The sequence below is a fragment of the Ammodytes marinus genome (assembly GCF_949987685.1).
Source record: "Ammodytes marinus genome assembly, chromosome: 15".
In the NCBI taxonomy this organism is placed as follows: domain Eukaryota; kingdom Metazoa; phylum Chordata; class Actinopteri; order Uranoscopiformes; family Ammodytidae; genus Ammodytes; species Ammodytes marinus.
The window spans coordinates 18,540,021-18,566,827 of NC_137219.1; the positions used below are offsets into that span (position 1 = coordinate 18,540,021).

The 26,807-nt window shown below is 41.8% G+C and overlaps 1 protein-coding gene across 1 annotated transcript; it reads right to left on the reverse strand.

Moving 5' to 3' along the window:
- kiz (kizuna centrosomal protein) lies at positions 1–25,705 on the reverse strand. Its single transcript, XM_080042069.1, has 15 exons — positions 25,575–25,705; positions 24,945–25,007; positions 24,345–24,507; positions 22,851–22,904; positions 20,897–21,521; positions 20,510–20,747; positions 17,330–17,449; positions 16,382–16,546; positions 15,112–15,262; positions 12,770–12,926; positions 12,216–12,278; positions 10,738–10,836; positions 10,217–10,286; positions 1,141–1,187; positions 1–295 (listed from the first exon to the last, which is right to left on the reverse strand). The coding sequence occupies exons 1-15, from the start codon at positions 25,646–25,648 to the stop codon at positions 192–194; spliced, it is 2,193 nt and encodes a 730-aa protein (XP_079898195.1). The 5' UTR covers positions 25,649–25,705; the 3' UTR covers positions 1–191.
- Between the last annotated feature and the right edge of the window lie 1,102 nt (positions 25,706–26,807).

Sequence of the window (26,807 nt, forward strand, 5' to 3'; positions counted from 1 at the left end):
TGTGAGAGCTGTCAACTTTTATTATTTGTTTTATTACGATACAGCGTGCATAGGATTTACAATGCAGTCCACTAAAATAACGGTCAGGGGGGTGAATTACTGCGAGACAAACGACCTGGGATTTTTTTTTGCCGTGACAAAATGCAGTGCTTTTCAAAAAATAAAAAATAAAAAACTGCAGGGGAAGAATATCAGTCGCAGAAGTCGTCTGTGTCATCGGCGTTTGGGTTGAAGGGTTGAGGACGCAAGGCTGCTTCAATCTCAGAGTCGCTGTCATCCGATTCCCCCCAGAAAGCTACACAAAAAGGCACAGAGGGAAAACATATAGGAAGAAGATTTTTTTACGCTAGCAAGTTCAACCTTTTACATTGTAAACATCATTTCTTTATCCGGTCCATTGTGCACTTTCTTTCCAAGCATTCAAAGGATTTTGATTGCAGCTAAAGCTCACCTTGAGTTGGATTTCACAATAAAAAGTCCTAACATTCAACCCTTTGTACAGTCGTACACGTGTTAAACTTATGTCTTGTTCACTCATGGCGACGGAACGCACCTGGGGTGATCTTAAAAACCTGAATACAGATGTGATGGAAGCACCCAAAAGTATGAAAAATCAAACTGTTCACGCCATATTATTGAGGTGTCTTGTTTATTCAAGTATAAGCAGCTCAGTTCTAAGCAATGAACATGTTGTGTGTGTGTGTTTTCCTACAGAGCAGAGAAAAGTCAAAGAAGAAAAACTGACACCATTGTTCAACTGCAATCTGCCTCTGCTTGAAATAGTCATTATTTAGATACATTTTGATTAAAAATGAATGTCATAACAAAGGCAAGTGTGTGGTTGTTATTATTAAAGGATAAGATAGTAGTGTTTGCACAACTTCATTCTAAGCATTCACTAACTTGGTGTTAGCTTCAAGGTCTTTTTTCCCCCCTTTCATTTACACATCCACAAAAGGCATAGCTGCATTTCCAGAGAAATGTAATCAAACAGTTGGTTTTCTTGTGAAGCTCAAAATGTACAATAATTCTCTACACATTCAAGCATGAACCTCTTTATGGTGATGTATTTGGTATAATTAACCTTCTTTGACACTGTGTCTATACACGCGCATTTGAAATAACTTTATCTATACTGACCTTTAGACTGTAGTGCAGAATGAGCCTTTGAAATAGTCTTCTCTTCCCTGGAAACACAAAGACAGTTATTAGCCTTGTAAAGTTAATACCTGAAGCTTTCTCTGAAAAATAGCCGGCAGTTCGCCACAAAAAAAATTAATATCTGCAAAAAAGGTAAAAAAAAAAAAGAAAAAGGCAGACAGACGCAGTGCAGCGGAGGGAACTTCCTTGACTCCTGTTCTAATTGTGCCAAAAGGACTTCCACAAGGCCCTCTTTATTCCAAAATAGTCCAAAGACAGGGTTGCCAGGTTCCCATAGCTCTGGTGATATCGCTATGTAAATGTGTGACCTCCGAAAAGGCTTTGATCTAGCCCGATGCATATGCAATAAGGCCCCCCGTCCCACTTTTACAGGCCCCCTCTTTAATTTACATCATCACAGAGCCTATTCAAAAGCCCACAATATAGCCTCATCATCTCCCAGGTTAGCATACATATCCATATGGCTTATTTGTTTGGACCTTTGGTATCGGTGCAGTGTTTACGCTTTCCTCGGAAATAGGAAAAAAAACAAAAAAAAAACAAAAGATGCAGGGTTTTAAGCAGATGGGCTCTAGCAAGAAAACTGTTGTGTGGCGTGTTCCTCCATCTGCATTAATTCAAACCCATGACCCCTTTGATTGTCATCCTCTCAATCACCCTCATCTCATCATCTCTCCTCCAGCTAAACCTTGGCACATGTGACTGTACATTGAGCGTGAGGAGCAAATTACTCTGGCGGCGTTCCAATTGCCATCTTCTAAACCATATATTGCTGCTTTGCACCACTCTAGGCAGATTGAGGGAAATAAGGATGCAACTGCCATTCCTAACTGTGCACAGATTGCTGGTTGCTAAACACAATATACCATACAGCTAGCAGTATAATCATTAGAATATAGCCGTAACATATGTATATGTTAATGCCGTTGACATGTACCGGTACTTGTAATGATTCCTACATCTGTTCAGGCAAGAATATTGAACCTCGGGTGTGTAAAATTCTAGCAAATCAAAGCAGGGCCCGAGAAAGAAAAGCAGTGCCAAAAAAAGGGAAAGAAAATAAAGCCACAAAAAGACACAAGGGCAAATAATCTGCTTGCAAACTGAGGTGCCTTGAAGTCTTGTGTTTCGTTTAAAAAAAAAGGCATTTTTGGGGGGAAAATATGTCTTTTTAAGTAAATGTATAAGCACATCTTGGGATTTTGGAGAATGCATAGTAGTGCAGGATGGCAATTATTCAGTGTAGCCTATTTTGAGTCAGACAAAAGGTACTGTTTTTGGTTGGTTGATTATGTTTAGGAAAAGCAACTAGGAACTTTTCTTTTTACTTGCCAGAGAGATCTATAAAAAAATGACTTCATAATTATGAACTAGTTTTGTAATTGTAACACTGGAGGTACAGTGCTTCAATATAAAAAAGTAGTATAATAAAGTTAAACATTTAAAGCATGTTTTCCCGAAGTGACAATAAGAATTGTTCTCTTTCAAAGCCGTAGCACAAACCAGGTGGCTACTAACGCGAGGACATCACACCTGCTCTCCAAAGTCAGCCTTTAAAACTGAATATGAGATGAAGTAGTCACTGAAACACATCCAAACCACAGGGGACTAGTGCATCCATTTACAATAGTTAGGAAGCAGATCTCCACCAGAGCCTGCAGCAGATACAAAAATACAGCAATGATCTATACGATTACTTCCTCTCCTTTGCCACAATAATAGCTGTTACGGAGAGTAAATGAGGCTTTTCTTTTCTTGAACTTCCCCCCTAGGATGGGAATGGTCTATCAGCTGTTCCACTTCAGTGAGGGACAGGACTGATTTCAAGACAGGGCTATTACCATACAGAGCCCAGTCTGGTTCTGACCCCGCCAATCTAATATTCCGTTTCCATAAACATTTATGCCAGTTCATCTTCTGCTGAGTTTCCCCTTAATTGAGGCAATGATCTGAATATGTAAGACTGGGCCGGGCCAGTGTTTCACAAGCTCCAGGCAGACACAGAGGTGAATGTAATGTGTAAAATGATGCAAATTACAGCTATTGTAATGTCCTTCTTTTTCTCCGATGCCTCACTCAATCTCTTTCTCTGGCCTTTTGCGATTGTTTCATATTGTTGTTTATCTTGTGTTTTAACGGCACACCGCACTGGCTGTACATCAGCCAAGTTTAAGCTCATATACATTTGCATATGTTGAAATCAGTTTCAAATCTGGATGTACAATGATAAAAGGTAGGCCAGTTAGTAATGCAGTTAAATACAATCTGCAAATACCACTACCATTTATACAAAGTAGAACGTTCATGTTATATCCGGCACATTGTGTACACAAAAGGATGAAATTGGTACAAATGTTCAGTAGTAGTGAAAAGGTGTTCCTTTACCAATAACACAATCATTATTCAGCTTACTGAAATCCAAGGTACTTCATGTAAGTTACAAACCTCCTTTAGAGACTACATTAATGAATCCGTGCACTCTTCATTATTTCTTGTTCTTTGTCACATTTCGTATTCTTTGCCCCTGGGAGCAGCATCCTAAGTCTGCTTTTCCAACGCGTTTGCAGTATCTTTAAGATTCTTTACTGTAGAAAAAATACAAACAAAAGACTACTGCAAATTTCTGTGTTCAGATGAGATCACTGGATTCACTTGTGTCAAGGAAAGGCTAAGGCTGTTCGGCTGAAACACCATGCTGTTTTGAACACTTCCATGCACTAGGGTTAAAGCAGCACAGAGGTTTAGAAATACACATGGCTGCAATAACACGTTAACAATAGGTTTACTATAAATATCAATTTTAAACAATGTGTCCAGTGTATTAATACAATGTCCAATAGCACATGGACAAAAACACTCCAGAACATATACAGTCCTTTCAAACTGCAGTTTAAAGAAACTGCATAGTAGGACTAGAATGTGTTTCTTGGAGCTACTGAAGATACAGCTTTGAGTCATTATTCTACAGTCACATTGTTTGGTTGTGTGGACTGCCACATAAAATAATGCTTACCAAGCATTTAATAATACCTTGCACATACTGACACGACAGCTAGAGAGGAAAAAAAACTGCTTTTATTTACCCTGGCTTTTTTTTTTTAAAGCTACTGCCACCCACACACAAATGCTAATAGCACAATAGCACTTTTGCATGGCGGTGCTTGTCTAAAGGTAAAGGGAGACCCATCACCTCATCATTCCCATCAACTCCTACTCCCATCCCGGCTGTGACCCCGCAGAAAACATTGTTTAGGCTCCGTTTAGATGTACTCTACCGGGCCTGAATGGTAGCAGGATATAGTCCTCTGTAGGGGGGCAAACAGTGTGAGGCAACTGTGAGTGCACCGTGAGTGGGCCCTCTCTAACATGTGAGTGCTCTCTGCTGGCAACGAGTAAGTACTGCAGCTCAGAGGAAGAGGGGATGGGGCCAATGATTTAAACACAGCGACGCTTTCCCCCTCCTGACTGGTGGCAGTGTAGTGAGGACGGCCAGTGCAAGGGATAGCTGAAGAGCAGATCATTCACCTCCTGTTACATTTGTTGCTGTGGTGGTGTGTGTGCGTGTGTGTATGTATGTGCGTGCGTGTGCGTGCGTATAGACTAATATCTGCTCTCTTTACAAACACCCGTACAAATTAGTGTCAAAAAAAAGTGGGGGGAATAATATGACCAAGTTACAATATGAAGCCATCCAGCAATACACCAGAAAAAAAAAAAAAAATCAACATTAGGTACTGTATAGCCATCTTTTGCAGTTTTTAAAAGCAAACAATTTTTCTTATTTAAATAATGTAATCAGGCTTTTTATTTTTATACTAATTTGAGGCAGCTAATGTAGGACAGTGACCTCCTCTGGCTGGAGCCTCTAAATGCTGCCTTACTCTAAAGTCACTGCCTTGTTTGTCCTGTATTCTTTCGCCTGAAGCCCTGAACTGAAGGATATTATCAACCAACATACTTAAAAAAAAAAAAAAAGTAGGGGAGAACGGGGTAAGTAGGCACACTTTTTACTCTAGTGAGAATTGCTCATCACCTAAACATCTTTCAATAGTCATTCCTACATTAAATTGAAGCTTAATGTGTTGGCTTGAAATGTGTACCCCTCACTTTTTCTATATTATTGTAATAAAGAAGAAATTAATCATCAAAGACACCCTTACACATTGGGACAACCAACCCCATCAAGGGGTCGGTTGTCACACACTATGGGGTTGTTTGTCACAATGTTATCTTAATGGGAATAATCTTAAAAAGAAGGCAAGAAAGCAGAACTAAATTTGAAAGTTGAATTGCATTGTCAAGTTGACAAATAACTTACTGTAGCCTTAGCAGCTGGTCTAGTTTGGGATGCACTGGGTTGTTTTTTTCTTTTTTCTTTTGCATGCTAGCTGCCTTTTCCTGCTCTATTCTCTCCTTCTCTGGGGTGTCAGTGAGGATACAGCTTGACAATTTCTTTCGTTATTGGGTTCCTTTTCTGGCTGCAGCCTTTGGATAATATGCGACAACCAACCCCCCAAAAAATGTGACGACCAACCTCAACTTTTTTTTCTTGCTAGCATCAAGGCCAAAAACCATCTGACAACTAATTAGCTTGCTAACCACAATCTAAACTATAGTTTATCCTTCACACTTTTTATGGGTAACAAGTGTTTTGTTATAAAACCATTGTGTAAAAGCCTAGAAGAAAAAAACTGAGGAGTTAAATATTTTCAATTTGACATGAAAAACACAAACAGTCCTCTCACCTCAAATTCAGCAGTCTAACTCCAAGGAAGACTATGTAGGTGACCTCTGATCCCAATTCTGGATATTTACATACCAAAATTTCACTGACAGCGCCTTCTGGTTCCGAGATATAACGATTGTGACAACCAACCCGTGTGACATTTTACCCCGTTCTCCCCTATAATGCAATGAAATAGAAAAATTAAATTAAATTAAAACTGCGAGCATCGTGCTGGACGCCGTCCCGGCTGGCCTCGGTGCTCCGGGCGACCCCGTGAGAGAATGCGCCCCAGTGTCCTCCTCTTCGGAGCGCGCGGCACAGTAATACCTGTCACCGGAAGCGCGGAAGTTGCCGCGACGCGCTTGATACGGATGCGAGGAAGTCCTCAGGCCTGGGCTCTTAACAGGCAGGTGAAGTTTGGAGCACATGGGACAGTGCAGAGCAAAATTACAGCGACTTCCTGTTTCGTGGCGATGACGCAGAGAAACTACGAAGGCCACGGAGCCGATAGAACCGTTAGATAGAGTTTTTGTTTTGCTAAATATGTTCCTGCTAGGAGTTGTGAATTTTTTAACATTGTGATGATTTTCGAGCCAGAAATTCACATATTTCAAATTAAAAGAGTTCCTGTTAATTTTGGGGCGGGGCTTCAAGAGGCTTTTTTGTGGGGCTTGCAAAGATACATTTGGGTTTAATATTTGGTGCAGCTAGGTATAACACAGCCTGAGTTATGATGAATTAAAGTTTCGTGAGGTTCGTTATTTATGATGTTTACGTCAACTTTGACCCCCAATAGCTCCCTGGTACAATGAGAATTTTGGGCAAGCGTCTTGAGTATTTGAGAAGTGGTTCGACGTTCCTGGCGTAAAAACTAGGACGAGTTCGTCGATATGTGAAAATTTGTAATATGGTGATTTTAGGCACTAAATCCAAAATGGCCGACTTCCTGTTGATTTTGGCCCTGGACATAAAATTGAAATTATAATTATGTGCACCTTGGGCCATTACATGTTGTCCTAAAATGTCAGGCTTGTAGCCCAATTTTTGAGCATGCATTTCCTGAAAAACTGTTTGTGGCCATAGGGGGCGCCGTTTTTTTTTGGCCTGCACTTGAAACCAACAATTGCAATTTTTTGCAGGTCTGATGGGTACGCAACATATTTTCAAGTAAAGCATGACGGGAAGGGGGTGAAAAGTGCCAAAAAACACAAAAAATAATAAAGAAGAAGAATAAGAATCCTGGCGGTTTCAATAGGGCTTCTCACCGGTCGGTGCTCGGACCCTAATAAAAGATAATCATCACCACTCCAGTAGTCTACTACATTTGTTTTGATTGTTTAAGAGCTGATATATTCTCCATGCATAAATAATCATGGATATATAGAGTTAATAGAGTCAAGGCTACCACATAGTTGATTGTGCCTCTACTGCCTTACATCTTACACTGCTAACGTTTAGATTGTGCGAAACTGTTTACATGGGTTTTCAATTGACTCTCTGTTGGATTTTAGAGCAGGAGCCTTCCATCTTTCCCCACCTCTTTGTCTATTGCTGCCTCTCTGTCTCCCTCTATCTCCAGCTCTCTCTCTCTCTCGTTGGACGCCCCCCTCACCCCTATGTCCCTCCTCCCAGTGAGCTGTCAGAGATCCACACACACATCGCCTCCCCACCACAGAAGCACAGAGAGAGAGACACAGAGAGAACGAGAGAGAGAGCTTCTCATTTTGACACTGAGTGATTTGAGGTCGAATGCTTGAGCACATCCTGTTGTCCAAGGCAGAGCTGTAAACCACTAATTGTTGAGTCAAGGTTTTTGTCAAGCAGCCACTAGGCACAACAATCATCCCACCAGCTGATAGCTGGAATATTTTGGATCTGTGTGTGTGTGTGTGTGTGTGTGTGTGTGTGTGTGTGTGTGTGTGTGTGTGTGTGTGTGTGTGTGTGTGTGTGTGTGTGTGTGTGTGTGGTGTGATATTGTGTTGTGTTGTGTCTGTCCGCGCATATGAGTTCAGGCATTTTTTAGGATCAAAAACGGGGTGCGTATTGAAACCCCCCAAAATGAAAAAAAATAAAGGAGTGGCATCTGAAATGCCTACAGTAGAAAGGGGCACACAATGATTCTTTGCACGGGAGGAAGCAGTGGCATGCACTCGCACACAAAGGGGAACAAGTGGTCTTTACATGGAGTGCAGCTGCTTATTAAGACTCACTCCTTCGTGCATTATTCCTTTCATCCCCACTCAACCACAAAGTGATTTTACTTTGCCACTCACAAAGACAGCAAAAGATTTCTAATGGCCAAATCAGTCGCTTCCCCGCGAGTTATAATACAATAAACAGCACATTCTATAAAAGTATCGGACTGAGAAACACTGTGTGGGAGAGAGAGCGGGAGAGAGAGAGAAGAAAAAAAAGTATCTGAAAGACCTCAATTCTCTCCAACGCCATAATAGTGAAATGAGCACATATAAATGTGTTAAGAGTATCTCTTTGCATCTTGTATAGACTGCATGTATTTAATCTGTAAAGCTTATTAAGGCCCTAGTCATTGCTATGCAAAGCAGCACCCAGTGCCTTTCTCTCGCTTTTCAGCCGAGTGCAGTGTTTGGCCAATAGGACTGGCCCCCCGCCTCTCATTCTGCATTCATAACATGCAACATTTGCACAATGTATCTCTCAAAGGCCCTGAATAGAAGGCCTTAATACTCATGTAAACAACTGCAAACCAATTACTTAATGAATCGGGCCCACACATAATGAGGAGCCTCACAAAGGGCTATAAATGCATTTTTTGCACCAAAGCCTCTGCTTTAAACTACAATCCCTCTGCTGTAGTCCAGGCTTAACTGGCAAATCATAATTATTGTCTAAGACAACAGAGAGGAAGCCATTTTTGTATTTCGAGTCCAGCTCCATCCTCCTTTTGATGTCACTCATCAGCTCGCTGACAAAATAAAGCAAATAATTAACAAGTAGGATGGAGGGAGGGAGGGGGGCATAGCAAGAGACAGAGGAAGAGAGATGGAGAAGGGGCAAGAGAGTGAGACACAGAGAAAAGAGAGAAGCAAGGCTAGAGCATGCTGCAGTGTTATGCTTCTGCTTAAGTGCAGGGCTTCTAGACCACTTGTGGAGGCAATAAAGCGCAAGAAGTGACTGTTGTAAGTGGAATGCTTAAATCTAAGCGTCCAGAAGAAGCGAAGAAAAGACAGGGGAAATTGTTTTATGAGCAAAGAAAAGCATGATGGTCATGGTGACTACTAGTAGCTCTTGGCGGCGCTTCCTTCTTAACCCCGGTGAGATTAGAGTGTCAGGCATGCATAGCTACCCATTCGCTCAATTCCACGTGTGTACACAACTTGTGTCTCGTTGACATTCGCAGCACTGTCTTTAATTTTTCGTTTTGCAAATTTGGTTTAATCGCACATATCACAGGCTTCCCATGCACATTAATGACAGGGAGACAGGCACCATCTGAGAGGATTCTGGGCCCTGAAATTGGCTCATGTTTATTAAAGAGGGTTGGTCACTGGGGTTGGCAGTGGCAGGCATCAGCAGTCATGAGGACCACAATAGAGCCAGCCCCATTAAGGCCCTTCCCTGGGCTAATAGGCAGACTGGGAGAGCGCCTGCTAGCCAGGCCAGGGAGATATACAGACTTCAGCCCTTGTGTCAGCGTGGTGCCCAGTAATCACATGAAATCAGAGAAGATTATTCCTCATAACGTTTACCCAGCCATTACCACTGCCCAAATGGGTTCGCAGTGAAGAGGTGCTCTGAGGACCTGACATGCAATTGGAGATTTGATGAAGTCGTGTTGATATTCAAATGCAAACCATGATGGTGTTAGCTTCCACCAAGCTATTTATCATTAGATCTTCCTTTTTTTCCGACCCACTCGGGGCACTGATTTGAGAAGCCCTAAATGCCTTTCAAGGGTGAAAAATGAAAGGACATTTGTCCTTGCCATCACTTGAAGTCCCCTTCTCCCAAAACAGTTGTCCCTGATTCTCTTCTTGACATGATCTGTTTGCATTCTGACAACAAGCCCGGAGAGTGCGGAGACGTTAGGATTATGACTCCCAATTTATTTTTTATATGGTGGCTGTTTTGCTTTTGATTTTCTAGAACCTGGCTGGACCCGGCAAAACAGTGAGTGAGAGGGGGCTTTGGGGGCCTTTTGTCTTTGTAAGCGAGTTAATGGGTGGCGCCCCCTTGATCTTATGGAAATGAACAGGGAATTATGAGAGCGGCCATGCAAATGTACATCAACCACTTTGGTGTCTGGTGGCCCATTTCCTGTGGCCCGTTGAATAATAACAATGTTCTTACCGAGGGTAAGGGTCTTGATGTGAGGAGCGTTTGGCCCTCCCCAGGTCCTCTTCATGGCCACGATTTATTCCTTAAAAGAGCAAACAGGGCCCGATAAAACCATTTGATTTGAACATCTCCTAACAAGCTCATCTACCATGCATATTAATATAGAAAGTCGTGATTAGCTTAACTAATGACAAGCAAGTATCTCAACTGTGGTGTTATATTAGTGCATACGTATGTTCTTGTAATCCCCATTGGGAGCTTCTCCAATGCATTGTGGATATGTCACACTCAAATTAATATAACAAGCGGAAGCCATTGATTGCTGAGAATTTTCAGAAGATAAAAGTTAGCCTATGAGTTGTGAACTTTTTGAGAAAAAATTAAGACTGATAGCTCTGGGCTTGGACTCTCAATTGGTTAAAATCTATGTGGTCTTTCTATGGTGTCCTTGTGTGTTTTTAGAACATATGGCCACTGTGTTGACCAATGGTTAGGCTGACGTTGCTGGCTACTTGTCCCTAGAGTGGACTTACCTGAGAGGCCATTGTCGTCGTCCTCCTCCTCCTCTTCAGAACTCTGTATCCTTTCCTGCTGCATGGCTGATTGTTTAAGTAACTGATATGCTTTGGACTCTGTTAAAACACACACACACACACACACACACGCACACACACACACACAAACACACACACACACACACACACACAGTCAAATATTTGCTCTAAACCCGGGTTTCCAACTTTCAGAGGTTTCTGTGTTTGATGAGACAACACGCTTCAGTAGCTGGGTCTTTTGGTCTCACTACCGAACAGAGCGGGCTGAAAAGAAAATGCGCTCAATCACCTAAGCTGTTGATTCTAGCCTACAGTATGTAGCAACAGTTTCCATGAGACAGCAATCAGCATCGAGCATTATCTCAGCATCCCCTACCAGGAAGGCAATGATTGATTTTCTGTTTTAAAAACACTCATAATTACTTTCCGGCACACTAAAGTAGGTATCATATCTGAGTAAAGAGCACAGATACTATGCTGGCAAAAACACAGCAGAGCAGAAGCGCATGATAAATGTGCTTTTGTTGCAATATTATGTCACTAAAACACAAAGGATAAGGCAAGTTAGTGATCTTGTATTACCAAGTCCTTGATTTTTAACATGAGTAAAAGTAAAAGTACCAATTGTTCTTATTTTTAAAACACATGACATTTATACTCAATATTATCCCAGTGTTAATCCAGCCATTATACCGGCAGTGCTTTTACATGTGGTTTTTGAAAAAAAAGCTCACAAGATAAACAGACGCGCATTTCTTGGCAATTACTATCACTTCCAAGGTCATGGTATTTGATTGTGACATTGATGTCGCTCACCACAGCAAAACCCGTTCCTTGAACATGTTTTTTTTTCTTTTCGTTTTTGTAACTGGTTATGACTCTTTTGATTAAGTGTTAGCGATTGGAAAGCGGACTCATTTTGCTGGCTGTGCACCTTAGGGGATGCGGACACATGAAACACACCATGGGAAATGTGATAGCTAAGGGTAATATGGGAATCGCTTTACATTTCAGAGGTTGCAGCTGAGGGATGGGCAACACCAACTGCTTCCAGGATGCCTTCATATCTTGTATTTTTTTTTTTCAAGTCCAGCCTTCACCGGAGCATTGTTTAAGAGATAATGAGAAAACCGATGACAGATCTCTTGCGCTTCCCCGCCCCAGAGTCCTGACAATTAAAGAAGCCGCATTATGCCGGGCCAGCGAGTTATCAATTTGACCCACAATGCCTCAGACTATGAAGACATAGCTAGTGTTTTTCTTGGGAGATAATTAGAGAGAACTAGCACAGCTCTTCAGGTGGGACTTTGACCCTGGATTCACCTTGATCATCCTGCCTCAGCCGTTGCGTTTAAAAAAATAAAATAAGAAATCCCGTTATTCACTGCAGTGGGAAGAAAACAAAACCACAACATAAGGACAGTGTGAATGCTGGGGCACCAGCGATGCCTTTTTACCTCTAATAGGAACACTTTCCACAGGGCTTTCGTCCTGGCTGTCCTCTTCACTACTTTGTAGTTCTGTAAGAAAGGAAAGCGCATAGTGAGAAGCAGTGGCAGGGAGGAAGGGAGTTTAGGGACAGAAATGAGAATGGGGGGGTAGGGGTTGGGGGGGGTCTTTCTTTGGCTCTGAATAGAAGGCTGTATGAAAACTGGGGCTGTGAAGGATTTATAAAAAAAAATGGAAAAAAAAGCTCAATGGTCAAATTGATTTCTTTCATAAAAGGGTGAAGTTTTAGTTCTCTGCAGAGGTGGTTTGTCAAGGAAAATAGCAGTATATGTGTTCCCTATAAATGGTCTTGTTACATATTACTGTACGAAGATAGACTTTTTCTCAGTGTGGATGTTATGGACATTATAAGGAATCTACTGGCAACCTTGACCAAATCTATTGGAACTTTTTGAGATTGTTAGAAAGTGTATCCATTCCTACATAACTACCAAAAAACCCCCAGGATTCAAACAGTGTAGTCTGATTATGATTTTCCATTGCTAACACAGTAATAATATACCTTGAATCTGTGGCTTCTGTACGGGCCTGGCGGGCTTCACATTGCCGTCAGCCAGGAGAGAAGGAGGACCACGGGAAGAAGAGAAGTCACTCTCGTCCTCCGCTGAGGGGCACTCCTCACTGGACCGGGACACGAGTGTCCTCAGCAGCACTTTGGCCTGCCAGCAAGCACAAATTAAAACCACACTCTTAATTGTTCCCATTTTGTGAAGGGAGTGTCAAATTGAAGTCTCGCCGATTAGGCAAGTCATTTACTTTGGCCACGGCTGCTGCTCGCACAGAGGCGCGGCGGCTGTAGTAGAGAGCGTTCAAACGCCAAGAGAAAATAACTAGAAATTTCTCTCACTCGTTTTAACTTGAAAAAAGATTATTTTCGCACACTTTCGCTCCCCGCTCTCCCTCTCAATCACACTTTCTTTCCTCCACTCTCTCCCTCTCTTCTCATCCATGAGATTAGAGAAGCGCCTAAAAGAATGCAATCACCCTGGCGTTAATGTGCAACACATTCTAGATATCTCTCCCCTCTTGGCGGAGAGAATTGAGACAAACTGCTCTCTTCCTCCCTCTCCAGCTCATTTTATTATTATTTTTTTTATCTCTGGGGAGATGAGGATACACAATTAAGAGGAGCTGTTCCGGGAGATGAGTGTTGGGAGATGCCACACAGCGATTTCCTCTTTCCCTCCCCCATATCAAATCCTGCCATCATCATCTCTCCTTTGTGATCAAAGGCTGCCTCTCAGTCTCAGATGGCCGTCGCTACTTTTAATGAGCACTAATGTGGAGGGGATGATCAGGAGGATTTTGACAGTGACAAACTTAAAGTACATTGTAAGTTGTTATCAGTGGGTCACAGTTAACATTGACAATGCGCGTGCTTTCATATTGCGAGATGGGGTGGGAGGCAAACGCATGCCAATCTGAGCTTGCCACTTGGTTTTTGATGCTGCTGCACAATAAAAAACTGTCTTGATCCTTGTCCCGATATCCGTCTTTGTTCTTTTTCTCCTTTTTTTTTTAGATTTAGTCAAATGTACCGTGGGTTGAGGGCTCTCGCGGACCCACTGCATTTTAAATATCAATGAATGCAACTGTTAGCACTTGAATATTCAAAGGGCCTCTTTGAGTGTGTGCATGCGAGCTGCATGCTCCCATTTGTCGGGGTAGCCAGGCCGTGTGGCATTACGTGAATGGAAATTTCTGTTTGCTCTTGTGTGTGTGTGGAGAGTAAGCTGTTGTAAGAGAGGACAGAGGAGAGAGAGAGAGAGAGAGAGAGAGAGAGAGAGAGAGAGAGGGAAAAATAAGGAGAAATAGAGGGTAGGGACGGAGAGAGAGAAATAGATGGAATAGATGGAGTGAGAGAGATAAAGGGAGAGAAAGATTTTCACTCAGGCTTTTCCTGATGCACTTGGACACAATGATGTAGATGGCAGTGCCCCTCTTCCTTTTGTCAGTCCATATTTTCAAGAGGCTCTACAGTCTCCCTCTTTGCCTCTCTCATTGCGCCGGGGACACTGGAGCAACATCTCCAAGCCATAAGAACCCCTACAAGATGAGTCCGCGAAAAAATAATAACACAAAAAACCAGCATGTACACAGTATATATGATCATTTCTGTAGATAAAATTGTAAATTTTCACGAAAAAGAGGCCGATTCTCGAACAAGGGTTGGTTAAGTGTGAATATTAATTGCAATTTCTGGCTTTGTTTAAACGAGCATGATATCTGCTCAAGGTCAATGAGTGGCGAATTTAAAATCATGCCGTCCGTTTAGCGTAGAAGGTCCAAATGGCTCCCTCATTCAATCGGACCCCGGCTAATGGCTATACTTTTGGCTAATGCCAAATTAAACGCAAGTGTTTCTCAGATGAATACGCCACACGAGATGAAAGAAGCCAAGCGGAGGGCTGTAATTTACGATTAGCGCGCGGGTCAGGGTTTCCCTTCTGCCTAGGTCAACGTGTGGAGCAATCTGATGAGTACAGGCAGCCCGGGCTTGGTTTCAAAACGCCAGACACAAAGAGGGCACTCAGCAGCAACTACAGCTCACTCCAAAAAAAAAAAAAAAAAAAACATGCAAAGGAACAAAAACACTAGGCTTTTTGGAAAAGGAAAAAAAAAGAGCGAAAAAAAGCAGTAGCCTTGTGCATGTGGTGATGTCTCCTTGCTTTTTGGGAGGCTGGTTGTCAGTGAAGGCAAGTGTGTGACCTCCTATTAGTGTACGTGTAGTTGCGTGTGTGTCAGTGTGTGTATGTGCATGTGTCTGTGTGTGTGGGTATATACTGGCACTGTGTGTGTGTGTGTGTATACTGGCAGTGTGTGTGTGTGTGCCTCCGACGCTACCTGGTGGCCGTAGGTGGCATTGCGCTCCAGCAGCAGTGGCGTGAACAGCTGGACCAAGCGCTCAGTGCTGAGAACACGGCGCTCCTTGAGCAGGAGGGCGTGCTTGAACCAGCGATCCCACAGCCGAGCTGCATCAGGAGAGAGGCTGGCGCTGGACGTCAGGGTGGGGGTGGGATTTGTGTGGGTGAGACAGAGAGGCTTTATTATTCAACGCAAGTACACATAAATGATAATTATACCCGCTTACAGTACGCAATTATTTGATTATCAGGAAATGTACAAGTTGAGTTATTAGAATATTATACATTTGTCACACAATTTCCCTCAAAAGTTTACACTGAATAGACACAGAGAGCGATATCCTGTATACTGTTACTCATGGTTAAAAAACTGAATAAAAAGGTCAAAAGAACCAATAGGCATCTCCAAGGTAAAAAGAGAGGAACACTGCAAGATGTGTTTCTTTTGGATTGAGTACATAGCAGCCAAGGTCTCGAAAGCGAAATCAATAGAGTAGTGAAGCAGAGCATGGATTTGGCTCAGAGTATAACTACTCATTATCCAAAGGACTGGAAGTCACAGATAGGGCATTTTAATTTACTCATGACATTCACCCGGGCAGCGTAAACCGCACGAGGTGACACCGAAAGATGACCTTTACATTTGTGGACTAGGGGGAGACTGTATCGAATGGTAGCGTGCAATATCTACAGCAACCGTTGTGAGTGCGTGCCCCCTCCCCCACTGTCTGAAAAAGCACAGCCGGTTAACCACTCTTTGTCAGGAAAGTGGAATTCACCCTTACTGTAAGTCCGTTGGACGTGTCTATTAAAAGAACAGAAAGGTCTATTGAACTGTGCCTTTCAGAGTGTTGATATGTGCGCTTTGAATTACTCTATTATAGCACCATTTACTTGTTAGAAATGCAATATTGGCAAGAAGCACACAGTATACTGCACTATACCACAACATACCACAAACAACATTTTATTTAATTTTATAAAATATATATGCAGCATTTATATTTTATTTTCCTGCATCCTAGGAGTTGTAGTTTATACCCAACTTAACAAAAAGTTATGCTATGAGTTAAGTAAAAAATAAATAAAAAAAAAACACTTCATAAATTATCAAACCTGATGATGTCATTGGGATTTTTATACAATCCCACAATCACAAGTTTCGCAAAAGAAAAAACTACCAAAAAAAAAAGAATAATAAATAAATTACGTGGGTCTTTTGGTGTTGACAGAGAAACCTGGAGCCTTACCTTATTTCATTAGGCTCAGTGCTGGACTGGTGAGCACGCACTAGATCCTGTGGTAGCAGGCAGCCCTCTGCCGTGCTCCATGACAACCTCTGGAGCTCATGAACGATGACTGCTCCACATGCTTCAAGGTCCTCGTCATTCAAGCCTGCTCCACCGTTACAAAGGCTGTCCAATATATAGAGAGCAGTCAGCTATTGCCATGGAACCCTGGGCTCAGCCATAGGGCCAGGAGCACACAGAGTTCATCCAACAGCTGCTAACACTTCACACACATACACACACAAACACGGACAGAATAAGTATAGTATATTCATAAACATCAATGCACACACACGCACACATACAGACAGACACACACACACACACACACACACACACACACACACACTCGCTCAACATAATATCACAGCAGGATTAAACATCAAACTGAGGGTCATGAGACAAGATGGCTGGCCACTCTCTTTACAATTGAAGATGTTGTTGACATCGTTTACAGCAAAATGTTGGCACAGATGGGGATAAGTATATACTGGGTTTTAAAAGAGTGAGAAAGCTTTCCTTTGCCACACATTTATCTGTACTTTACAACAAGAACTCCAATTATGGTAAATTAATCATGCCATGAAATATAAAAAGGCTTATGAAAAATAAGCCCGGTCTAATGAAATGAAACGCATTCTCCATCCTCCATCTCCCTGACTCCCAATAACAATTCAACAGGGTGGTTACTAGAACAATCCCATGTGTTTGAAAAGCCCCCTCAGAAATAAAGACGGCTGCATGTCGGTGATGACACTTCATCTAAAGTGAGGGCCCTTGGCAGACGGATAATATGTTTCCCTCATCTGCACACACTGCTCCATGGCCATTAAATAAATATGCACAGCATTTAGTTTAGACAAGGAGGGATAAGACTGGAAAGTTCCAAGAAAGACAGGAAGGGCATACCAGATTATTCTATTGAGTTGCCTCCCATCAATTAAAGCATCCCCATACACAGTGGTCCGTTCACCATGGAGTCGTCCTTCGATGTTGTCTAGCAGATCAAAGAATCCTTCCTGGGAGAGTCTTAAAAAAAAACAGCACACATGAATGTGGTGAAAAGGATATGAAAAATGGAGGAGGCCATGTGATCGATAGGCCTGCCATTTGTTAAAAGGGGGGGGACGCCAATTGATCCAAATGTCTTTGATACATTTTTGGAGGCAATTTCCTTGAGTTACTCAAGGACTGCTGGAGGAATCTTATTACTACTTATACAATGCTACTGCCACAATATAGGACTTCAATCAATTTAAAGTTTGTCAGTTGACTAGCCAAATATAATGACAGGTTGAATGACAAAAACTAGGGAAAACTGGAATTCAAAAGCAGATTTTCCACAAGCAGCTGCCTACTGTTGAGTTGAAACTTTATATCCGATTAATACAGTTAAATGGAAAAATATCATTACAAATGTCTAATACGATTAGGAAAATAAACAAATTAAAAATAGGAACAACTCTGCTACATAACCAATACCCCCATCTCACATTAAAAAGTGTAAGGATAAAATGTTCCAAAAAAGAGAGGCCTTGAGATGATTTCTTTTGGCGAGAGATTTACACTTTAATCTGGTCCTGTGTGTGGCTGCAAAAATGAGAAAATGGATGTCTAATGCATGTGGATATTTGGAAATCCATCTCTTTCTTGAGCATTAAGCTCTGGGTGGCCCTCATTGAATTCTCCCAGAAACCCCAAGCCGAGCGATCCTGAGCCCCGCTACATAAAAGGGGCCAAAAAAAAAAAAAGGGAATTTATGACAATCTGTAATGGGCTCCTGGGCCAGGAGGTCAGCAAACAATTGCTCCTTCTTTTTTGCAGGTTGTTTCCTGGTAACATCCTGATTAAGCTGGGCAGCTTGAATTATATCCATGACATTCTGTAGTGTGCAATCCGTCTGTGCTAAGTTCCCTTCAGTGTGGCTGAAGTAGTATAGGCAAAAGCTCTATTTTTTTTTCTTTTTTCTTTTTCTTTTTCTCCTCCTCCTCCTCCTCCTCTCCCTTGTCGTCAGCGTGGGCCTTAAAATAGTCATCTTTCTCTTTCCACTTTATTTGTCAATGCTCTTCAACAGGAGACCTTTAGACAGGGAATTAGTTGTGTTTTTCTGCAAACCTCTCTCTCTCTATGTCTCATTGTGTTGTTGCGAGCTTTCAAGTCAAGGTCTCCAACCTCACTTTAGATGCTGCTGTTGTCTGTGTCCACATCATCAGGAGGATATTGTTAGCTAGGAGGAAGAGGTCAGCCTCTCTGCAGCGATATTGCTCTACAGTGTACAATATTGACTCTCCTGTGGAATGATTGTAAAAGGATTGATGCCTTAAAAAGGCGGAGTCAGCGATTCTGGAGAACACTTATTGTCAAAATCAGTGAATATCTCCTCTTTATCAGCTTGTTGTATATTTGATGTATTTGCATTGTATATTGTGTATGTATTGTTGTTTGTACACGTCATTGTAAATAAGGGTCTCAATGATCTTGAGTATAAATACAAGTAAAGTAAATGAAAATGAATAACGCTAACTGTCCATAATGTGTGTGTACTTAAAATAAAGCTGGCGTTAATACACAGGCCTAGGCCCTGTAAACTGGTATGTAAACAAAGCGGTATGTAAAAGGACCATAATTGTATGGCATGCAGTCTCCCATTGGACAGCGCCGTCGTGCAGTTCAGGGACGACATGTTTGAGAGCAGTGCACAGTGAGGCCATTATGTTGAGTCTCCAAGAGAAAACCTGGAGGAGACATACGTATACTATCACTCACCCCAGCCATACTGGAGGAGAAATATAATGGGATAATCTAATGAATTGCCCGGGCTTGTTTTTCCTGACTGTGAGCTGAATGGAGGGAGCGATATAAACTCTAACCTTAAAAGAGAGAGAGAGAGAGAGAGAGAGAGAGAGAGAGAGAGAGAGAGAGAGAGAGAGAGAGAGAGAGAGAGAGAGAAGGATGCTCATGTAGCTATACATCAAAGCCTCTGGTTTTCTCCTCATACACAGAACAATGAAAGCCCCCACTGTCGTCACCCTGCACAGGCTAACTGCAGTTTCTCTTGAGTTCATGTTATGAACAGTATGGTAGAACACACAGAAACACAGCCATGCACATTGCACAGACAAACATGCTACGCTATCCTTCATACTTTTCATACATGTAATAAAAATAAAAATAAGAGATATAACTCTCAGAAAGGGGCTTTGTATGTGAAGTCAGAGTAAAATGCTGGTGTTTTAAAATAGCATTTTCGTGACTATATGTGCAACTGGGTACTTCATCCAAAAATACAGCATAAATAATAACAAGCATAATGCTCTTAACCCAGGGACAGAACAATTTGAGAATATCGTAAAGAAAAATAATTAAACACCAAATAACGGTTTCTTCTTCCTTTTTAAGAGCAGAAGAGGTCCTGTTAAATTGCAGTAGTATACTGTAGGGGGAAATGCAGAGGCTCCGGGTACAAACATTCACATGGCTTTTTGTGTGGCTGCGACCTCATCCAAAATGATCCTTCAACTCAGAGGCCATCATCACGCTAAGGATTTGTGGCTGTAAGTGCTGTCCACATGCCCACCCTCCAGAACACTCTATGGTGCCACAAATTTCCTCCTCCACTGGGGGACTTCCCGAGGTCTCTCAAGCAGAAAATTGCTCCGTTGCAGCATTATCTTGGATTATGGCAATACTGTTGCTGACAGGTCCTGAGCTCTCCCTATAAGATGCATCACTGCCACAACCACCGCAGCTGCTGTGCCGAGCTACACAGAAGCACGGTGTGGCCTGGACCGTGACTCCCACAATCCTCTCTGTCAGCCTCTGATGTGATGGTGGCAAGCAATGTATGGTGTTTTCACCCGCTCCTATCATTACCAGCCCTCTGTGGTTCAGCATGGCTATGCAGAACATTCCACTTTCTCAACCTGCTCAGCTTTAAATCTTGGAGGGAGGGATACGGACAGCATTGTGGCATTTTGCTGAGAGTATGTACCAAAAAGCAATCAAAAAATTTAAATTTTTTTGCTCATTGAGTAACCTCTAAAACTCCACACAATAAAAAGTACAGAACAGTAGTCATACATACTGTACCTTTCCAAGGTCACTGGTGCTGAAGATTCATAATTCAACTGTGGTGTGTTCTTCTTGGAGCAATCAGAGTGGAGGGATGATTCAGGACTATGAACTCCACAAGTGTCTCTCCTGTCAGGGGCCACACCCTCTGGATCCTCTTCAGACTCAGATGGTGTCAGAGAAATGGACAGGTTACTGTCACTGCTCTCTGACAACTGCAGGTCAGAGCTTGGCGTGCTGACACTCTCACGTCTACCTGAATGTAAAAGACAAACAGCAAACTGTATCGTTTGGCTTATTTTTACATCTCCAAAGGGGCAAAATAACGTGCGTTCAACAGTCATTTTCAGTCAAGATAATTAAAACATTAAACTGTATTTAAGCAAGAAATAACATTGCGCAAACCTGGTGCATCTTGAGCTTCTTTTCCAAAAGTGGTTTGAGGCACTGAATGGCCGAGACCTCTCTCTCTATCTTCCATTATGGGTCGCTGATGATGAGCAGCCTCTCTGGACTCAGTGTATTCTGCAGAGGAATTCTTAGCCGTCACAGGGCTACTGCTGCCAGGAGACGGTCTCTTCTCCGGCCTCGTCAAGGTCACCAGAGGTGAGGCTTCTTGTTGATCATCATCATCACTTCCCAAAGGCACATCTCCAGCTGCGCCCGTTAATGCACGGCCAGATGGGAGCACCACCGCTGTTCTTTCATGTTTGTCACTCAAATTACCGCCGTCGGGGGAATCGTTTGAGCCTGAAATGTCATCTGATAAATGTGCTCGGTTGCCGGCGGCGTCCTCTCCGCCAACTCTGAAGTCCTTCAAAAGGCCACTTGGTAGACGTCCGCCGGAGTGCGCGCTGCTATTGGGTGAACGAGGCAATGCTTGGTGTGAGTGTACACTTGTGGTGCCAGCTTCAGCGGCAGACCCTCCGGAGGTCTGGCGGCCCATACAAATGCCTGCTGGTGCTGGTGTAAAATCCTTAGCTGGGTGAAACAGAGAGCTGTCCTGGTGCTGCCTATGCACAGCTTCAACCTGCAAATATGGGGAGTTGATTAAATATATTTTGCAACAAAACTTTCCATTGCCATAAAAATTGTGTTTTCCTGGCCATGAACTTAATCTATAAACAAATAAATACAGATTCCCTTCTGATGTCTAATTAGAAATAAATTCAACTCAAGAATGTTACTTGAGTAAGTGCTATTCACTTTGCTATGATGAATAAGTGTGGCGGATTTGGGCCAAGGTCAGAATTCTTTTCACAACATCTTTCGAAAGAATGTCTCCGGATCAATGCTTTAACTTTTCATCTTATTAGAAATCCTTTAGACAAGTTTTGATTCATGTCTGCAATGTCACCAAGGGGCGGAGGGGGGGAGGAGAGTGAAGCAAAACAGCCTCCCTCCAAACATAATAACAAAAGCATGGCTTCTGTTTCTTTTCTGATAAGCGTCTTAAATACCAAACAGTTAGCTGCTTAATAACATTCAGTGTAAACCATGCAGCCTTGCCCAGCAGATCCACAAAGTAGGTAAAAAAAGAGGAAAAGTTAATTTCTTGGCTGAGTGATTCCATCGGTAGCTGCAGGGCAAAGTAGAAAGTGTTTCACTAAAGTAGCAATTGATTCTTCTATCAATCTGCGGCACGCATGTGCTCTTCCAAGGAATGTATTAAATATGAAAATCATATCCCGTTATCATCTGTCTCCAGCTTTCAGCCCGGTAAGCTTCCCTTAATGAATGCTGCAGCCTGAGGGACATGCACACTGCCAGCCAATGGCTTGTATGCATAATGGAGTGACGGTACCATTTTGCTCATTACAATATCGACAGGCTGACGGGGGTTTTGCACACAGTTACAAGTGACTGCTCTAGACAGCATGCTCCAAGTTATTATGAGATGTCTTAGACATTTCATCTAAAAGAGCTTTAACTGCTTTAAGTGAAGGGAGAAAGCAGCTATGGGCTTGAACTACATCGCTTGTACAGATGCACCAGCTAGGATTAGACACCTGTGCTATTACAGATACACAGTTTAAAATGTAGACTCCTCTACAGATTTACGAGGCATAACATCTACTTTCCCTTTGTTACTCCAAACCGGGAAAACACAGCTTGATAGAAACTGAGATTTGCATAAAGCTTGTAAACATTTCAAAACAGAAAGACCCAACATTAGAAAAAAGAAAAAAAAAACATGTTGCGACGATATAAAAAATATGTGTAAAAAACAGTCGTCACATGATAAGCGGCAGAGGCTGGGGAAGATACATGATGTACAATTATGTTGCTGTTAAACATGAGTGCTATTCTTTTCACTGCACTAGTAGTATACATGTAATGATTCACATTTTAGCATTACCTTTTCTGGGTTTCTTCTTTCCTTAAAACTGGAAATCTTCTTGAAAAGGTCAGCCTGTAAGAGATGAAAAACAAATACTGATAGTTAGATAGATAGATAGATAGATAGATAGATAGATAGATAGATAGATAGATAGATAGATAGATAGATAGATAGATAGATAGATAGATAGATAGATAGATAGATAGATAGATAGATAGATAGATAGATAGATAGATAGATAGATAGATAGATAGATAGATAGATAGATAGATAGATCAGCATAATGCAATGTTGTGATAGTTGAATATTATCAGCATGTGGTGTTATGGCTAAAGGTATGAAAGCAAAAGTGACAACGTCAAGCCATTACATTCAATCACAATGGGTTTTCCCCAGTGAGAGTCCTCTGTGTAGCTGCTGACTCCCTTTATCGTTTATCTGACTTGCCAGACTAAACTGCTCTAATCCCAACTCCAATTAAAACAAACCTAATGGCCTCTTTAAAGCCGGTTGGATTAGCTAGAACACGCCACACCTTTTCATCAAAACAATGGCAGTTTTATCAGACAGGCTTTCCCATTCCTTATTCAACCACTCTTGTATTTGAGGGTTTTGCATGACCAATACTAAGAAAGATTGTACAAAATTGTTTAGAAATATATTCACTTCAGCATGTGTAACTTCACTTTACTCACATTCCACTTAAGAGTTGATGACAAATAGAGTTAAACCAGATGAATCAGGTGGACTTTGTGCAATGGTAATGAAAGTGCAACAGGACAACCCAAATAACAACAAACATGTAGGACTCATAAAGCATCAAGAGGAAATAAAGCAACTGCTTGAGGGGAGAGAATGACTAAACCTCTGGAGCACTTCAGAGTCTCTATACTGGGCAATTAACTCAGCGAGTCATAATTAGCCAATTTTGTTAATTTGATATTAAGCTGTCAAGCACTGTCGTTGAGTTTTAAGTGATAATCTGACTAGCTCATTGTTTCCTCTCTCGTTCATTCGCTTGTCGTGATAAATGACACAGTTTGAGTGTTTACTATTGTCACATCAAGCCACTGAAGGGAAATATTTCTACTTTCTATGCCATGCTGAGTTAAAAGCATGGCATTAAGGCAAATGAGTTTGCACACATGCCTCATTAATAAATATACATTGTCAAAAGATTCCATCATATGGTAAGTCTTTGAGTATATATTCTAAAGAAAAGAACAAGTGTTTTTTTCTAAAATGGCAGTATTCATAACATTCAATTAATGGTTAGTACATTTGATAAAACATTTTAGAAAGAAACTGCAGCTGTCACCAAATGGATCAACCTCAGAAGGAGGAGCGTTTGTTCAGATGACATTTATTATAACCCCATGCACATGAAATTAAATTGTGTGTGTGTGTGTGTGTGTGTGTGTGTGTGTGTGTGTGTGTGTGTGTGTGTGTGTGTGTGTGTGTGTGTGTGTGTGTGTGTGTGTGTGTGTGTGTGTGTGTGTGTGTGTCTTATACCTTTTGTTGTTGCAGGGGGCCATGGTCAGGACTATATTCCTTCATGCAAATTTCTATGCACTCCACATCTCTCTGAAGCTCAAGGTTTCTCATTTTCGCTCGTGCTTCCCTGTCACAGATTTCCTTGAGATAACGCCGCAGTTTGGAACACTTCATCTGTGAGCTGAAGGCGGTGGAGAACCATTATTCCAAAGAAATATTATCTAGGACCATTGTCAAAAAACAAGAGCTAGACTTTTCTCGAGAAAAAAGGTTAAGCACAGTACGTTTTAAATTCAAATTTTATTCTCAACCCTCATATTAACCTCATCTCTGCTGTTTAGAAACTGCCGTTAATAGTGATCCCAATCAGTTTACAATGAAAACAGGCTGCTCTGCTTACAGTACATCCAGAGGTGCCTTGTGCTTGGAACACACTTGAAAACTATGGTGTCAGATTAAAACAAATGCAATGATCCTTTTCTCATTTTTACAAATTACACATGACTATAATACGTATATACACTGATTACATTATGAGTTAATTCGCTAAACGGATTTAATATATAAAATGCAAGGTAAGAGAAACTCTTTCTACGCACTGTAATCTGTAAAACTTACATTCTTTTATCAGATCTGGAGTGAGCAAACAGTTCCCTCTCTAGCTCCAACCTCCGTCTCTCCCTGCGTGCACACACACACACACACACACACACACACACACACACACACACACACACACACACACACACACACACACACACACACACACACACACACACACAAGTCAGAGGAAGTGTCAACCACACACACCGGTGCAGCATCATCACAGAGGTGTGCTAGGCTAATTAATGACTAACTATCATACCCATTGACGAACTGTAATGCGTGTGCTAATATTGAATTAGCTACTTACGTATGTCAAAGTTCAACGAAATAGCTAGCCTACATATACTAAACAGCATTAGCTAAATGGGAACTTTTCGGACGCTTACTTATTTCACAGCTATGTCAGGTAAGCCTTCCATTCATATACACGCAAGAGCAACTCCGACATACATGTTGTTAGCTAAAGGTAGCATCTGAGGTAAATAAGCTAATGAACTAGCATGGAAGGCTATTAGGCATCTCTCCTGCTACCGTATGTGGCAAGCGGTATGAGGAGGCTACCCAGGCGGCAGAGCTCACAACTCGAGTCCGAGGTCTGCACCAGGCCCGGCTCCCCGTCAACAAATCATCGGGAAATCTCACCTTTGATGCATGCTTTGCTGAATCGATGTTGTCTTTTCATAATACCGATCTTCGCTGCTCCCCATGCTTGCCATTTTCGCCAGCTTTAGCACTGCTTCAGAGCCCAGCAGAGGAATAGGAGGAGGAGAGTGGCTGGTGTTTACGTTGGTTACCATGAGCACCGCTTCCCAGAAATCCCTGCTGATAAACAGAGCGCGCACGTGGTGCGAGGACGGGCGCGAGCTCTGAACTAAATAGCTTTTACCGAACAAAAATGACCAAAATGGTAGGTTTTCTATGGGTAAGAAAAAAAATTGTATTTCCACCACTTACTCTTTGATATTTACTGAACACAGACCCATTTTCTAGAAATGAATTTGAATAGCTCTATATTCCAGTGAGTTCTTGTTTATCAGGATAAACGAAGGATATTTACCAATACAAAAATATGAAGTGAAGTATAGGCCCGGTTCTAGAAAGTTAGATTAGGGTGGGCCTGTAGAAATTTTAGGTGGGCACACTGGGCAGAGAGATTTTTTTTTGCCCTTGTAAGATCTCTGCGTCTGCTTTTTGGCACATTTACTGTGAATTGTGTAGAACACAATATGCAAATACACTTTGAGTGTTGCTGTGTGGGAGATTTGATTCTTGCATGTTTTTTTCCAAAATGTTTATGAATAACATATAATATACATTATATACAACATAATGTATCTTTTTTTTAATCGCAGTATTAACTGTAGGAAGCCTGAGCTGATAGAAGAGAAAGCTTTGGGACTGGCCAACCTGGATGGTGGTAGTCCAGAGCTATATACTATACACCAGGGCTATTCAATTAGCTTTGAATGGGGGCCGGTTGGTGGAAATGATCCAAAATGAGGGGCCAGAAAAAAATGCCTAAAATTGATGAGCATCACATCAATAGCTACATATACTGTAAAACACTACAACGACATAGGAGTGCATATATTGTCTTTATTTTATCAAATAGAGTTCACCAGCTTATCAAAAAAAATCCCTATTTGATTAACATAGGTTGCCTGTTGTTTAAGTGTTTAACAATCTTATCAGTTCAGCAAAACACAATAGGTTAACTCTTCAACAGTTTATCAAAATACATAGAAATAAATGTACTCTAAGTTCAACAGCTTATCAAAATACAGGTAGGCCTAGGTTTACTAAGAGTGCAACAGCTTATCAAAAAACATATAAATAAATGTAGGCTACTCTAAGTGCAACACCTTACAGTGGTTC